Source organism: Camponotus vicinus, unplaced genomic scaffold (genome assembly GCF_025532165.1).
Source record: "Camponotus vicinus isolate PSW18456_S1 unplaced genomic scaffold, iyCamVici1.0 SCAF_3, whole genome shotgun sequence".
Lineage (NCBI taxonomy): Eukaryota > Metazoa > Arthropoda > Insecta > Hymenoptera > Formicidae > Camponotus > Camponotus vicinus.
The window spans coordinates 3514718-3529987 of NW_028141967.1; the positions used below are offsets into that span (position 1 = coordinate 3514718).

A 15270-nucleotide genomic window follows, 5' to 3' on the forward strand; every position below is an offset into this window, starting at 1 on the left:
CGAACGCCATTTAAAATTTGTTTAGCTGCTTCTGCGGCAGACATTATACCTCGATGAAAGTAACTTGATATTCTGTGGAACCTATTTTAAGAAATTAAAAAATTAGAAAAATAATACAATATTTTTCTTCAGCAGGAATGAGAATTTATGTAACAAAAAATATTTCATTATAGAATATTACTCTGATTCCAATATATATTTTTCAACTGAAAATATTCTCCTCTCATCTTTACTTCTCTCATAGAAAGCCTTCAATTTAAACTAATAATTTATTTTTTAAGAATTTATTTAATTAGCTTAACATTGCAATTACTTGCTTACAGCATGGTTTCCTGCTTATATTAAAATTGCAGATACGACGCTATATTTGAATCAATAAAAGTAAAAAAGACTAATTAAATCTACTTAAAAAAATGATATAATTTCTAAAAACTTATCTTTTTAAAAATAGGTAAAAAAGGCGCAAGTTTATGCGACACACACAACAAATTATTTTAATATAATTATAATATATCCTACAAAACTAATGATATAAAAAAATTGCGCCAACTAAGGATGAAAACTTGCTACAAGTTTAAATAGAAATATTAATCGAAAACTCTGTTATACAAAATGGTTGTTTTAATTTCCAAAGATAATAATATTAACAAATTAAAAATTTATGTATAAATTGAAAACTAGAAATTAATATAAAACAAAAAAATAAAAATTTTCATTAAAAAAAATTTTAATTAAAAAATTTGGCGCTGCCAATAAAATATTGCATATTGTAATTAAATACATATTTAAAATTGGCACATATTCTAATTAAATACATATTTAAAAAATTGACATATGTATTTTAATTATTAATTCTAATTATTAGTCTAACATTTAAATTTAATTATTTAATTTCTTTAATTAATTTATGTTGATTTATATTTGGATAATTTTCTACGTGGGTTAACGTCTCATAGGAGCGGCGAGTGACTAAGGTGGCAAAGTATTTATCTGCTATATAAAGGATCTCGGATTCAAGTCCCGATATAGCATGAAGGTTTTTCTGTGATATAGCCACTTCACCTCCCCTTCCTCTTAAGAAGGAATAAGCAAATGAGTCAAAAACAGAAACACGTCTGTTTTAAAAAAAACAGGAACATATTCCTTATAGAAATTTTAAATCCTAATTTTAATTCTACATGTTTCATATAAAATTCTGTAAGAAACATGAGGACATGAAAAACCTCATGTTCCATATAGAATTTAGAATCTCTATAAGGGATACATGTTCTTGTTTTTTTTAAAACAGCTAAGATAACAGTATCAAGATTTGTTATTGATTTGTTAATATTTTTTGTTATGTAATTCTGACAGCTTTTTCAATTACTCGCATACCCTTATAAATATATCTTAAAATGATTAACTTATTCATTTGTCACAATTTGTCATCGGCCGCTTGCCAGCGGCAGGCTTGATAACGAGATGAGCATGACAGTATATGAGTACATAAGAGCGAGTGAAACAATAACAGAAGCGAACGAGATAGTAATAGGAGCGAGCGAGAGAGAAATAGTATGCCAGGCTGGAAGAAAGACTCGATTTCCGAGTCTTCGTTGCTCGTGCTATTGCTATCTCGCTCTCTCTTATTACCTTCTCGCTTGCTCACATAACTCCCGTATACGCTACACACACACACACACACGCACGCACGCACGCACGCACGCACGCACGCACACATATATCTTTGCTCACTTGAAATATCTACGCTATTTTTACAGATATGAAAAAATTGTAATTACGAAAATTGTACGATTAAAAGGACCATGATATGCTAGTAATATTGTTTTCGTAAGTGGAAGCGTTTCAGAGATTTCAAGATTATCTTCATATTTTTTAATGGAACCATCCTAATTTTTTTATATAAATCGATTCCTCGCAATATTCCGTGTAAAAAGTTATAAAGATAGGATAGTCAAAAATTGAATAGTTGACGAGATATTTGATTCTTTAAGTTGACATAATTTTATATAAATTATAAAATATCTGATAAAATGTTCATTTTTCAATTATTTTACTTTAATAATTTTATGCATAGAATAATAAGAGGAATCAGTTAATGTAAAGAAAACATGATTGTTCTTAAAAAATATGTCGCTGCTCATTGTATTTATAAAAAAAAATAATAAAATATATATATATATATATATATATATATATATATATATATATATATATATAGAGAGAGAGAGAGAGAGAGAGAGAGAGAGAGAGGATCGCAAATTCGGCATTTCTCATTTATATTAAAATTTATTTGATATACGTAAGCACCTTGCTGTACAGCACTGGTGCTACCGACATTTTGTGCACATAGCACGGAATAGAACCAGAAATTGTGCACCTTATATGTTACCCTCTGAGAACATTCGTGCACCTTGGCTTCGTAGTTTAGGTGCACGTTTTCAAGGTCCAGAGGGCGTATCGCTTTTAGGATCACCTAAAAGCGGGCCGTGACACCTCTCATTCTTCTCTCTGCCTACACGAAATATGGCTGCCATCCCCACCACCATTTGCACCTTGCATCACTTTTTCGAGTCATTTTATACCATGGACCTAAGAAGATATGGATGGAGTCTAAAGCGCTCATATGAGCGAGGGGGCTGTGAAATTTGCGGTAAGGGAGGTGTATAGCTCTGTCTCTTTCCAAAAGCAACCTTCGGGTGTTTCCGTCGCATATCCGATAATTCCCGAAAGGTTATATATCCCATATTAGCTAACTTTCGAATACATGTATTTTATGCGACGGAAACACCCGAAGGTTGCTTTTGGAAAGAGACAGAGCTATATACCCCCCTTACCGCAAATTTCACACCGCTCCGGCTCTAGACTCCATCCATATCTTCTTAGGTCCATGTTTTATACAGATGTTAGCAGTCTAGTATATTATAGAAGTCTGTGTTTTATACAGATGTTAGTAGTCTAGTGTATTATAGAAGTCTGTGGTCCCATCCCTCACTTGAGGATCCCTATTTACGATTTGACAACAGCGCCTCTTGCGACGCAATTGTAAATTATTTTATTTAGTAATTTGGAGTATTCCCCTCTTTATATTTTATCATCCCTGCTTGAAATCAAGCCGCATAACCTCTATAAATTTGTTTTGCTCCTTTTGCTCTTTGTTATTCAATTCTTTGCGGAAATTCTATTAAATAAAATTAAGATATACAAGTACATATAATTTCAGAAAAATGTCCTTATTTGCGAGGCGGATATTTTCCAATCGTAATTGTTTTGTTTTATTTTAAATTTAATGCGAAATATCATTAATTAAATTACGTATTTAACAATATTTTTTACTTGCAGTTTTGAGAGATTGGCAATGTTTGCAATCTGTCACCTGCAATTCCTATCTTCGATGCCAATTATCGACTCAGTCTCAACCGAATGTGAAAGAATCTGGTTTGTAGAAATATTTTTGCTCTGGTATTGTATTTTTCATATATCACATAAATCATTTTTATGAAGATATATCTCTATAATCTAACATGCTTTATTTTGTATACATAGATCTGTCCAATATTTCAGAGAACCCAGTGGTCACTACGTTAGATCCGCTAAAACATCCAGATTTTTTCCAAGTTCATAATATGTTCACTGTGAAGGATCTGTATGATGCAAGGGTACACTATGGCCACAAAATAACTTCAATGAATCAACACATGGAGACATTCATATTTGGTTCCAGATTAGATCACTTAATAATCGATTTAGATCAAACCGCTGAATTACTCAGACAAGCATTGAACTTCATCGCCCATGTCGCCTTTAAGGATGGTATAATTCTGTTCATTTCACGAAATCCTCAGACTACATATTTAGTGGACAAAACTGCCAAAGAGTGCAAGGAGTTTTCACAAACGAGATACTGGCGGATAGGCCTGTTTCCTAATTCGAAGAACCAGTTTAAGACCATGACACGACTGCCTGATCTATGCATCTTTCTTAGTACCCTTGACTCTGTCTTGGCTGAACATCCAGCGGTTAGACATTCGGCGAAGATGTGCATACCCAGCGTAGGTATAGTTGACACGAATTGTAATCCGAATCTTATAACATACCCTATCCCTGGAAACGACGACTCTCTATGTGCCATAGGACTCTATTGTTCATTATTCAAGGAAGCTATTCTAAGAGGTAAAAAAGCTCGAGAAACAATGAATTTTAAAGAATCGATATAAAACAATCTAGCAAGTAATTTGTGATATTAAACAAATATCATATTATATATGTACAAAACAGCAGATCGAAATATACATTTCTTTCTCTAAAATAAGGATATTATTATGAATAATGTAATGTTGTAAAAAATAGGTAATATAGACATATATAGAAATATTTAATATAACCATAGGAAATATACTCCTGGACAAAATTAACGCATAATTTTTTTTTTCGCTTTTTCTTTAAAATTTTTCGTTAAAATTTAAATATCAGCTTTTAAAGAAAAAGTGAAAAAAAATTATGTGTTAATTTTGTCCAGGAGAATATATATTAATACATTTTAAAGTATAATAAATAATCTCATATTACTCATAAGAGAAACTTTAGCAAAATACATAGAATATGAAAATATAAATACTAATTATCATTACGCTATTTTAAAGATGGCAATTAGTTCTGACTGGAAACCTTAGCATCCCGTAGTTTCATTAGATATTTTGCGCCTAGAGTCATCACCAACCTTTGTGGAAAATAATTTTATGCAATTATTAATTTAATGCAATTATATTAAAATCGATCAAAAGATTCATTTGGTTTTGTTTTTCTTTTTTTTTTTTTGGTTTTGTACCTGCAAATTTATTTTAAATAATTACTTTAATTGCAGTGTAATTCTATTTACGATTTTGTGCTATGTATTTTAAATATATTCATATTCTGCTTCTTCAAATGTTTTTTATATTACACAGCACATGAAATTACCAATAAAATTTTAAACCAAGTTTTGTTAGTAAATGAATAATCTAAGAGTAAGATTTAAAAACCGAATGAATTTTTTGATCAATTTAATTACATGCAAGTAAAATAATTATAAATGAAAGGGAGACATATATACCATTTTCCAACATTTGGGAAACAATAAAGTATGTAGAGCAATCGCAACACGGCCGGTTTGGCGATCCATACTTCGTCCAGCTTATTCGCAATCGCTACGCCCATTAAAGTTGCGCAACGTTTTGCGCTTACTTTATTTTTGTCTATTTCCGTCTTTAAACCGTATTTCTAAAAAATAACCAGATTACAACAATTGATTAAATATGTGTATACATTGTAATTAATTAACGCAAAACACGGAATGTTTCAAGAAACTCGAGAGAGAGCTTCACTAAAATACTTTCAGAAAAACGAGTGGAATTGTGAGTTTTATTCACTCTTTTTGTGCTATTATTTTTTATGGCAGTTACACCACCGTGATGTATTTTCGCATCTCGAATTTAAGATATACTCTCATAAACTTTGAAATGTGTTTCATGTAATACATACTACACCAGATTGTTCGGTAAAGCTTTTGGCCAGAAAATTTGTCTGTACCGGACCCGGACAAACAATTGTCACATCGATATTCCTAAAGTGTTCTAGCACTAAGGATTTAAAATAGCCCTGCGAATAATATAATGTTACTACCTACTTCTTTTAAAGATTTTCACAAAATTATTGCATTCGTTACGCCTTAAAAGTACTTACGTGTAACGCATGTTTAGTACCACTATAGGAACCTGACATAACTACCGGTAAAATTCCTGCGACGCTAGAGTTGATGACAATTTGGCCATTGCCTGTTTGTAGAAAATGTTTAACTGCTAGTCTACTTAAAGATACAATGGACAATACGTTCAATTCAAACATTTCTCTATCGACTTCTACTTGAATGTTTTCCCACTGCGCTCGTTGACTTCGACCAGCATTATTAACGAGGATATCCAACTGAAATGCATGTCGTAGTAAAATTCTTTTTTGATCAAATAAAAGCTAATAAGTAAAAATAGTTAAATAATAAATATTAATAAATATTATAATAATAAATATTAATATAATAAAAAATGACAAACATACATAAAAGAATCAATATGATTAATCATAAATACGTGAAATGTACTTTGCCAAATTTGTTGATCACGTGTAGGAACGCTTTTTCATGCGAGTCCAGATTAAGCACATCCAAAGGGTACACTTCCACATCGTCGTCGTTCAAATATTTGTTTTCTGAAGAGAAGAGAGTGAAACTTTTATAAAAATCTCAGCATATTTTTATACAATTTAATTTTAATTCTTTATACAATTTAATTTTAATTTTTAATATCTCAAATTATATGAAGAAAAATCATCGATTTATTGGAAGGAAATGTTCGATCTACCTTCCAGACATCTCTTCTTCACTTGTTCCAATTCAGCGACCCTTCGAGCGGACAAGATTAATTTACAGCCAGCTTTGGCTAACACGTAGGCTAATTGCTCTCCGATACCGCTGGATGCACCTGTTATCCATACGACTTTGCCTTTCAAAGAAGCTGTGGAACAAAATAAATTAATGTAGATTCATTTATATATTTATTACTTTATAAGCTTCTCTATTTTACACGATCCATATAAGTTACAACAGATTTTGCAATTTTTTTATATACAAAAATTTTTTTTAAATTTATGTAATTATGTTATAAAATATTATATATATAAAATATATAAAATGTTATAAAATATTATATATTATAAAAAAAAGAAAAATCTCTCTGGAATGCTTCTATTGCCATTTATATAAATTGTGTGCACAAACTATTCTTCTTTATTTATTTCGTCTAATTTACGTTATTTGAAGGAAAGTTTCTTGCCGCTTTTTATACTTTGTACTAAGTATAAATTTACTTACATATTGGCTTGCCGAGTATCTCCTTAAACCTGAGCAACAGGTCACAGTCCAAAATGGAGGAGAAAATTAGGTAGGCGATATAGTAGAATATAGTTAACAGTCCAACAGTTGCGAGAAAAGCCATATTATACGATTCGAAAAATAATATCTGTCAATAAACAAAGTGAAGTTATTATTACATGTATAGGTTACATATAGATTATATAGATTTTAAAATGTAATTGCGTTTTCTTGATCAAGAGACGTCTCGCATTTTTTCAATGTGTATTTCAATTGATATAAAGACTTTTATTATTCATTACAAACTCCTGGGATTTATATTCTTGAACAAGAAAATCATTAGTTGCGGAACGATATTATTATCTTATTTTTTTTTTCTTTTAATTTAACTTTTTCTTTAAATTTAATTTTTTTCTATTTTCGTAAGCAATATATAAATACATAAATATAAATATATATACATATATATATATATATATATATATATATATATACATATTACCGTAATAAATTATAATCACTATTTGCAAAGTCAGATCTAAAATTTCATATGATATGTACATATGAAATTAGAATTACGATTCTGAATAATCTTTAAAAGCTTTTAGTTATCGCTTATTCATTATTCATTATTCACAATTCATGTCATTATTTATTAAAAATTATTAACAAATAAAATTTCATCTTAATCTTCAATAAACAAAATAGTTTAATCAATTTTTCACACGAAGAAATAGTCTTAGATTATTATAATTTTTTTCGGGTCAAAAGTAAGTAGAAAGAAAAATGATTTTTAAACAATCGGTAAGATGGACTTTGTTCACGCGGACATATATGAAATTATATATTTATAAAATTTCATTAAAAATACGGGCATCTCTTTATATGAATAATCGCAAACAAATGCGACATTATATATTTATAAATTTCATTTATTAGTTTATTTTTTGTTCATTCTAGAGAGACAATATTCAATCAATCTTTTATTTGTTAATAAATAATTTATAATTCTTGACACTAATTTTTCGGAATATCACTTATCTGTTCTATTTTTATTCATGCGATATCTCTAAAAGTGACTATCACATTTTTACATTTTAATTTCAATAATCTGTCATGTATGTCCAATAAACTTGTTCTGATAAGAATATTCCTACATGAATTGCGATATTCTCTTTGTTTTTTACATACTTCGCGTTAAATTCAATATATCTTCAAAAATTATTTTATTTAAGTAAAAGTAAAATTACTTTCTTTCGATTTACCTCTGTATGTATTTCTCTTCTTTAGTACATCACTCGCTCTAATTAATGAAAAACCAATTCACTAAATGTGTGGAGGAGACACGCGATGCGGTGCGTGATCACTTCGTCGCAGGCCTTGGCGAGAATAATGCAGGAGAATCGAGCACGCTGAATAAGAATGGCAAGCGTGTGTTGATTTCAGCCATAGACTTGTGAAACTTGTAGATGGAGGCTTATACGCAAAAAAAATGACACTAAAATGCAATGTAAGCAAGACAAATATATTGACACTTCCAGATTGCTCTCCAAAATTTACTCCTTGAAATAATATTTAATTTACCAATCAGAGTAAAAAAATTTTTTTTTGCCAATTTTTTCCTTTGAAAATTTTTTCTGACTGGTCAATCTAACGTTCTCTAGTCCAAGAAATAAATTTTGGAACGTAACTCGATAATACAGCCTCTTTCGTATCTCGAGTTAAATTAAACTAAATCTTGTTGTAAACAAGCGAAAATCAACAGGTTTGACGTGATAACAAACTGAACTCAAGATGCATAAACTTTCGGGTAAATTGTAATAGTAACAGTATTGTAATTATAATAGTATTATTAACTCCCCGAAGAAAGATTTCAATTAAAAAATTGAAACTAGAAATCCTATATATCATTTTTCATTCACAACTTACATTATAGATTAATATCTTTTTAATTATAATATATTTCGTTGATTAAAGCAAATTCTTTTCGAATTATGCGATGTCGTAAGTGTGTTAAAATAATCGCAACGCACATACAGAAAGTTGCTAGCGTCGCACTTTATCGCGGACAATTGATAAGAATATGCAAAGAGCGACATTATTCTGAAGTCAATAGTTTTTGAAACAGAAAAGATTTGTTTTTTTTTTTCGTCCCTTAATATATTATTTCAATCTCTGAATTATTATATATTTTATTATATACGAGTATATAATATTCTCTGTAAAATCTTCCATTTTTCTAATAATATATAGTTTTTATTCTACACAGGAATTTAGAATCTAATACAAATATATGTGTATACGTAATTAGCAAAATCAAGAAGCGATATAATAAAAAATCGATCATTAATTATCGAGAATGATGTGCAGAGGAGTACGCTTTTCAATTTCACGTATTTATTGGAAATATGAGCAATAGAATATAATCGACTGACAAGTGGTTCTATTGATATATATATCAACGATACAACCTTGGCGCAATTCATCTAACGATATTAAAACAGAAAAAACGCACAAACATAAGTAGATATAAGAAAAAAAGTATTGATATAGTATATTCTTTTAATAAACATACATATATAAATTTATATATTTTTTTTCTCTATCATTTATATTTTATAAAAATGTTATATAATGTACATGTTATATATAATAATATTATATTTTTAATAAATGAAAAATACTAAAATAATGCATAATACAGAAATAAAAAAGTATTGATTGATTGTGTGTAGGATTTCAAAATATTGATGCGTATTTTTTTACGCGGATGATTTATTTGAAATTACGCTTCTTTATACATGCAACAGCCGCAGATATTGGATTGGTAGATATTACAAAGATTCCTTGACTATAAAATATATCGTATTTCAAAATTTGGTCCCATTAAACTAAAGTTTTCCTCCGCTATATCTATAAATAATCTATAAATGAAATTTAATATTATAATATTAATCATATATATTTATATATTTATTTAATATTAATTATATATATTCATATATTTATTTATTTATTTATTTATTTTTATCTTTCATAAGACAAGATTTTTTTTATTCATTTATATACATATTTTTTTCCCTCTTTCTCTCTTTTTTAGGCGATAAATTGAACACACATGCGTTAAATAACTATGAGTATTTAAATCAATTTAAACTGTTCGACACTGGCCAAGAATTGCGTATCAAATGTCGCGTTAAATTGTGTTCCTAAGTATATCGAGAATCCAGTCCACGGTGTTTGCAAGAGCGCTACGATAGAGCGTAATGATACGAGTGTAAATAAAATAAAAAATCGTTTGAAATGAAATGCACGAACATTAATCCAGAAATTGATTTCGTCGTGTTGCGGAACGAGACTCTCGTTAATCCATCAAATCCATAATTATGTAAAAGAAATTCAATTAATTAAATCCATAATTATGTAAACTATGTAAAAGAAATTCGATTAAACTATTATTGTTTCTATATCATTCTATATTAATTCTTGCAATTCGAGCAACGCTTTTGTCAAATGAAAAACGCCGATTATCTCGGCGTAAACTTGAAGATAATTATGCTCCTTTGGTCGATTATGATAACAATATAAATTTGACTAAAATACTATAAAGTGAATTACAAAATTTTCATTTATAAATATACATGTTCGAATATATCAATTGCGACGGGAATATATTATATAATAGTATAAAATAAGATAAACTGAAATAAAATATATAATTTACTACTTTTCTTTCTCCATTTAGTCGGTATAATCGACACGAATTACGATTCAAATCAATATAATCAACAGGAAAACAATCTCATGTTAATTTATTTTAATAATCTATAATTGCAGCAGAATTCTATTTATAATTTTATATTAATGTATTCTGTATCTTTACATGTTCCGTTTCTTTAAATGCTTTCTTATATTATGTTTTTTACATTATGCAATTATCAATAAAATATTAAGCTAACAATAAGTTTTGTTTGGCGAATAGCAAATCTAAAAACAGAAGAATTTAAAAAATTTAAACAAGAAACCGAATAGATATTTTGATCAATTTAATTATATGCATATAAAAAATTAAATGAAAGATATTTTTACTATTTTCCAAAATTCGAGAAACAGTAAAATATATAAATCAATCACAATATAATCGATTCGCCGATTTCGTCTAACTTATCGCATGCAATCGTTACGCTATTTTATAGATTCATATAAAAATAAATGAACTTATACACCTTAAAAGCGAGTAATAAATGACAGTCTAAAATTAAAGAAAAATCAATACAAAAAATAATAAAACTGAACAAAATTGTCTACCAAGTATTCTTTACAATTGATTATGCTGAATTAAATATTTTGTCACGTATTTGACGTCTCTTTCTAGCCAAAGGAACTAATTTTTATTTTACTAATAAAATTTTTACTTTTATTTTACTAATATAATCCAAAATTATCCCAAAGGAGTCCCACGTCAAGTTGAACCATTGACCAGCTTCAGCAGAACAATTATTGAGTAGTCGTCTTGTCAACACTCGACATTGATTTGTTGGTTCTAAAAGTAAGAGTCAATCATGTTCGAATTTTAGTCGCCCTTTTTTTTATCTGTATGTATTCTTCTTTTTTAATATACATTCGCTCTTCTAATTCGTGAAAGACCAATGCATTAAATATGTAGAAGAGACTCACACACAGCGAGTAATTGACCGCATTCGACGAACTCAATAGTTTCATATAAAAATGTAACAAATGAATTGTTGTTTATCTAAGATAAGATTGTCCAACTATCGAGTCCGCTGAATGCGGTCAATGATTCGTTCCGTTCTCCAGCGAGGTGAACGTAAGACTGGCCTGAAGAACCTATCCTACGTTCGCTATATAAGTGTAAAGGGAATTGTCCGAAGGAATTAGAGGATGCTAGTTAGAGGAACGAAACGAATCATTCAGCAAAACAAGCCGATTTGATAGCGATCGAACGTGATTGGCTTTACTTTTAGAACCAACAAATCAACATCGAATGTTGATAAGACGACAACAATTGTACTGATTATGCCCTCCACTAAAGGTTAGATATGCTATCGAGTAGCAGAATGTGGGCAGAATCAAACACAATTCGAAATATGGCAAGAATGTATTGACTTAAGACATAGACTTATTAAACTTGTAGACGGAGTCTTGTAGTAAAAGTAAAATTATAATAGCGGCAAAGAAGATAGTGTATTGACACTTTGGGATTACATTCCAAAATTTATTTATTGAAATAATATTTAATTGAACAGTCAGAATTAATTGAACAGTCAGAATTAAATTTTTTTCCTTTGTAAATTTTTTCGTTAAAAAAATTTTTTCTGGCTGGACAATTTAACGCTATTTTACTCCAAGAAGTAAATTTTGAAACGTAATTTGGATATACATTTCGAAATACATGCAATGTTCGAATTAAAACACGTATATATTAGATAAATATTGTTAAGTTTAATCGAAATGAATCGAAAACAATGGTTTCAAAATTTATAATAAAAATCAAGATTCCTTCTTATGCAATAAGGAATTCCTCTGTATCTGCATTAATACTATTTTTTTTTAACTGTAATTTAAATCCAAATAATACATAAGAAGAAACATATAATACATGTGATAATAAATCAAATAATAATATTATAAAGTTGCTATTTCGAAATTTAAAATTTTAATCGATCGATTTCTTATTTGCTTAAGTTCCCCTTCCGTCGCCTCGATGCAAATTCTTCCCTTTTTTTATTTTATTTTTTTAATATTTGATATAAATTGAAACAGAGCGTCTTCTGTCATTACTTTTCATTTTCTTTCATAGTGAAAGAGACAGAAGAAACGAATCGAAATAAGACCCGTGAATATGTATATCACAATTGAATATATGACTTTTAAGGGTATCTTTAATATACCCTCTTTTGCATCTCGAATGAAATTAAATTAAATATTGCTGCAAACAAGCGAAAGTCGACAGATTTGAGAAGATAATAAACTGAATTCGAAATATATCAATTTTCGGATAAATTAGTATTTTGTTATCTTCGAAGAAAGATTGGAAAATTAAAAAATTGACTACAAATTCTATATATCATTTCTAATTCGCAACTTATTTTCACGTTATAGTTTCACTAATCTTTTTAATTATATTATATTTTATTGATTGAAGCAAATCTTTTTCGAATTAAATCACATTCATAATTTAAAACTATCGCGACGCACGTTTATATATAGAAAATTGCTTATATTGTACTTTAATTCTCTCTTTAATTCATTCTTTACAAATACTTTATAATAGCTTCTCTCTTCTTTTAATAATACATAATTTTTATTTATTAATAATACATAATTTCCTGTGCGTATAAAGGAACAGATAAATCTAATACAAATATAAATATGTCTAAAGGAGATATGTGTTTTGAAGAGATTAAACTATTTGGACGTTTTTAGGAAAGAAATTTGCTTGTCATGCGAAATTTTACTTTAAAAATCAAAATTTTCCCATTGCTATTTCCTATTTTATTTTTATTTTGCAAACATTGCATTCGCATAGCAGACATATGCATATTTATGACGAGTATTTATTACATATACCCAATAAACACATGATGGAATATTAAACATTTATTAAACGTAAAGTTAGTATAAATGTGGTATAAGTATATCAGATAAACGTTTTAATTTTTATGATTTTTATACAATCGTATAATATACGATAATGATATCCGTTTTTATTATATTTGCAAAAAACAAAACGGATTTTATGCGTTGAAAAATATTATATAAGAATACGAAAAGAAACGTTTAATTTCTAGAATGTATCTGCGTCTTTTTTATTTCTTAAAATCGTATATTTATGTAATCGAAGAAACATTTATTGAAAACGTATATAATTTATGAGAAAAATCTCATTTATAAATGTTTACAAAATTCTATTCTATAAATGGTATAATCTAAGTCTATAAAACGTTAATAAATTGTTGCACGAATAATATATACACACCTGATTTTACAACTAAAATATTATACGACTAATAAACATTTTATTATTATATATATTTAACTCAAAATATGGTCAAATATATATAATAATAAAATATGTTTATTAGTCGTATAATATTTTAGTTGTAAAATCAGGTGTGTATATATTATTCGTGCAACAATTTATTAACGTTTTAAAGACTTAGATTATACCATTTATAGAATAGAATTTTGTAAACATTTATAAATGAGATTTTTGTCATAAATTATATACGTTTTCAATAAACGTTTCTTCGATTACATAAATATACGATTTTGAAAAATAAAATAGACGCAGATACATTCTAGAAATTAAACGTTTCTTTTCATATTCTTATATAATATTTTTCAACGCATAAAATCCGTTTTCTTTTATGCAAACGTAATAAAAACGGATATCATTATCGTATATTATACGATTGTATAAAAACCATAAAAATGATAAATTTTCAATATTTATAATAATTACACGAACTTCCTTTTATAAACGTATCAAGATATATATATATATATATATATATATATATATATATATATATATATATATGTATTGCATTATATATACAATAATTATCTCTATAATATACGTGCATGTTATATTGACATGCATATTTTGAATTTTGATTATAGTATTTAATAATTTTATGAATATTTTCCTTCCCCTGAAACTAATGTGACACATAATTTTATTGTTAGAATAATAATAGTAACGAAATAATAACGTCTTTATTTAACCGAGTTATTACAGTAAAATGATATACTCATAAGTATATCAGTACAAATTTTACTCATTGACTCACATGCTGGTGAATACATATTCTAATATACAGGGTGTTGAAAAAAAGGGTCACATATTTTGATAGCAGGTAGTATTGATCAAAACAAGAAGAAAAGGTCTAATTAACATGGGTCCTAAGACTAATATTTTCAAAGATACAAGCTATTTTGTTATTTGAGCTCTTTGTCATTTTCTTATTAGTCGTGTCATCTTTAGAATGTAATGAACAAAGGAGTAGGGGAGAGTGGGGTACAATGGGGATATCTTTTTTCTAGGTGCCTTAAAAAATAAAAAATAAACAAAGAGAGATAAAGAAACAATTTTTATTTTAATATGAAATGTAATCATTTATCTTCCATAAAAAAACTGAAGTAAAGAAACTGAATGTACTTCAATTTTTTTATGGAAGATAAATGATTACATTTCATATTAAAATAAAAATTGTTGTTTCTTTATCTCTCTTTGTTTATTTTTTATTTTTTAAGGCACCTAGAAAAAAGATATCCCCATTGTACCCCACTCTCCCCTACTCCTTTGTTCATTACATTCTAAAGATGACACGACTAATAAGAAAATG

General features: G+C 28.0%; 2 protein-coding genes across 3 annotated transcripts; one reads left to right on the forward strand and one right to left on the reverse strand.

Moving 5' to 3' along the window:
• The first annotated feature begins 3097 nt into the window (after nt 1-3097).
• Nucleotides 3098-4434, forward strand: Mrps2 (mitochondrial ribosomal protein S2). 2 transcript variants are annotated; one of them, XM_083093926.1, is made up of 3 exons: nt 3098-3258; nt 3340-3435; nt 3544-4434. In XM_083093926.1, exons 1-3 carry the CDS (start codon nt 3225-3227, stop codon nt 4212-4214), a joined length of 801 nt encoding a protein of 266 aa, XP_082950052.1. In that variant the 5' UTR covers nt 3098-3224; the 3' UTR covers nt 4215-4434. The 2 variants fall into 2 exon arrangements, with proteins under 2 accessions (XP_082950052.1, XP_082950053.1); XM_083093927.1 differs by having other exon boundaries at nt 3100-3258; nt 3562-4433.
• On the reverse strand, nt 4354-8315 carry LOC145968462 (dehydrogenase/reductase SDR family member 7). The gene is made up of 8 exons (XM_083093925.1): nt 8164-8315; nt 6899-7046; nt 6390-6542; nt 6131-6237; nt 5719-5958; nt 5518-5634; nt 5090-5256; nt 4354-4717 (listed from the first exon to the last, which is right to left on the reverse strand). Exons 2-8 carry the CDS (start codon nt 7020-7022, stop codon nt 4648-4650), a joined length of 978 nt encoding a protein of 325 aa, XP_082950051.1. The 5' UTR covers nt 7023-7046; nt 8164-8315; the 3' UTR covers nt 4354-4647.
• Between the last annotated feature and the right edge of the window lie 6955 nt (nt 8316-15270).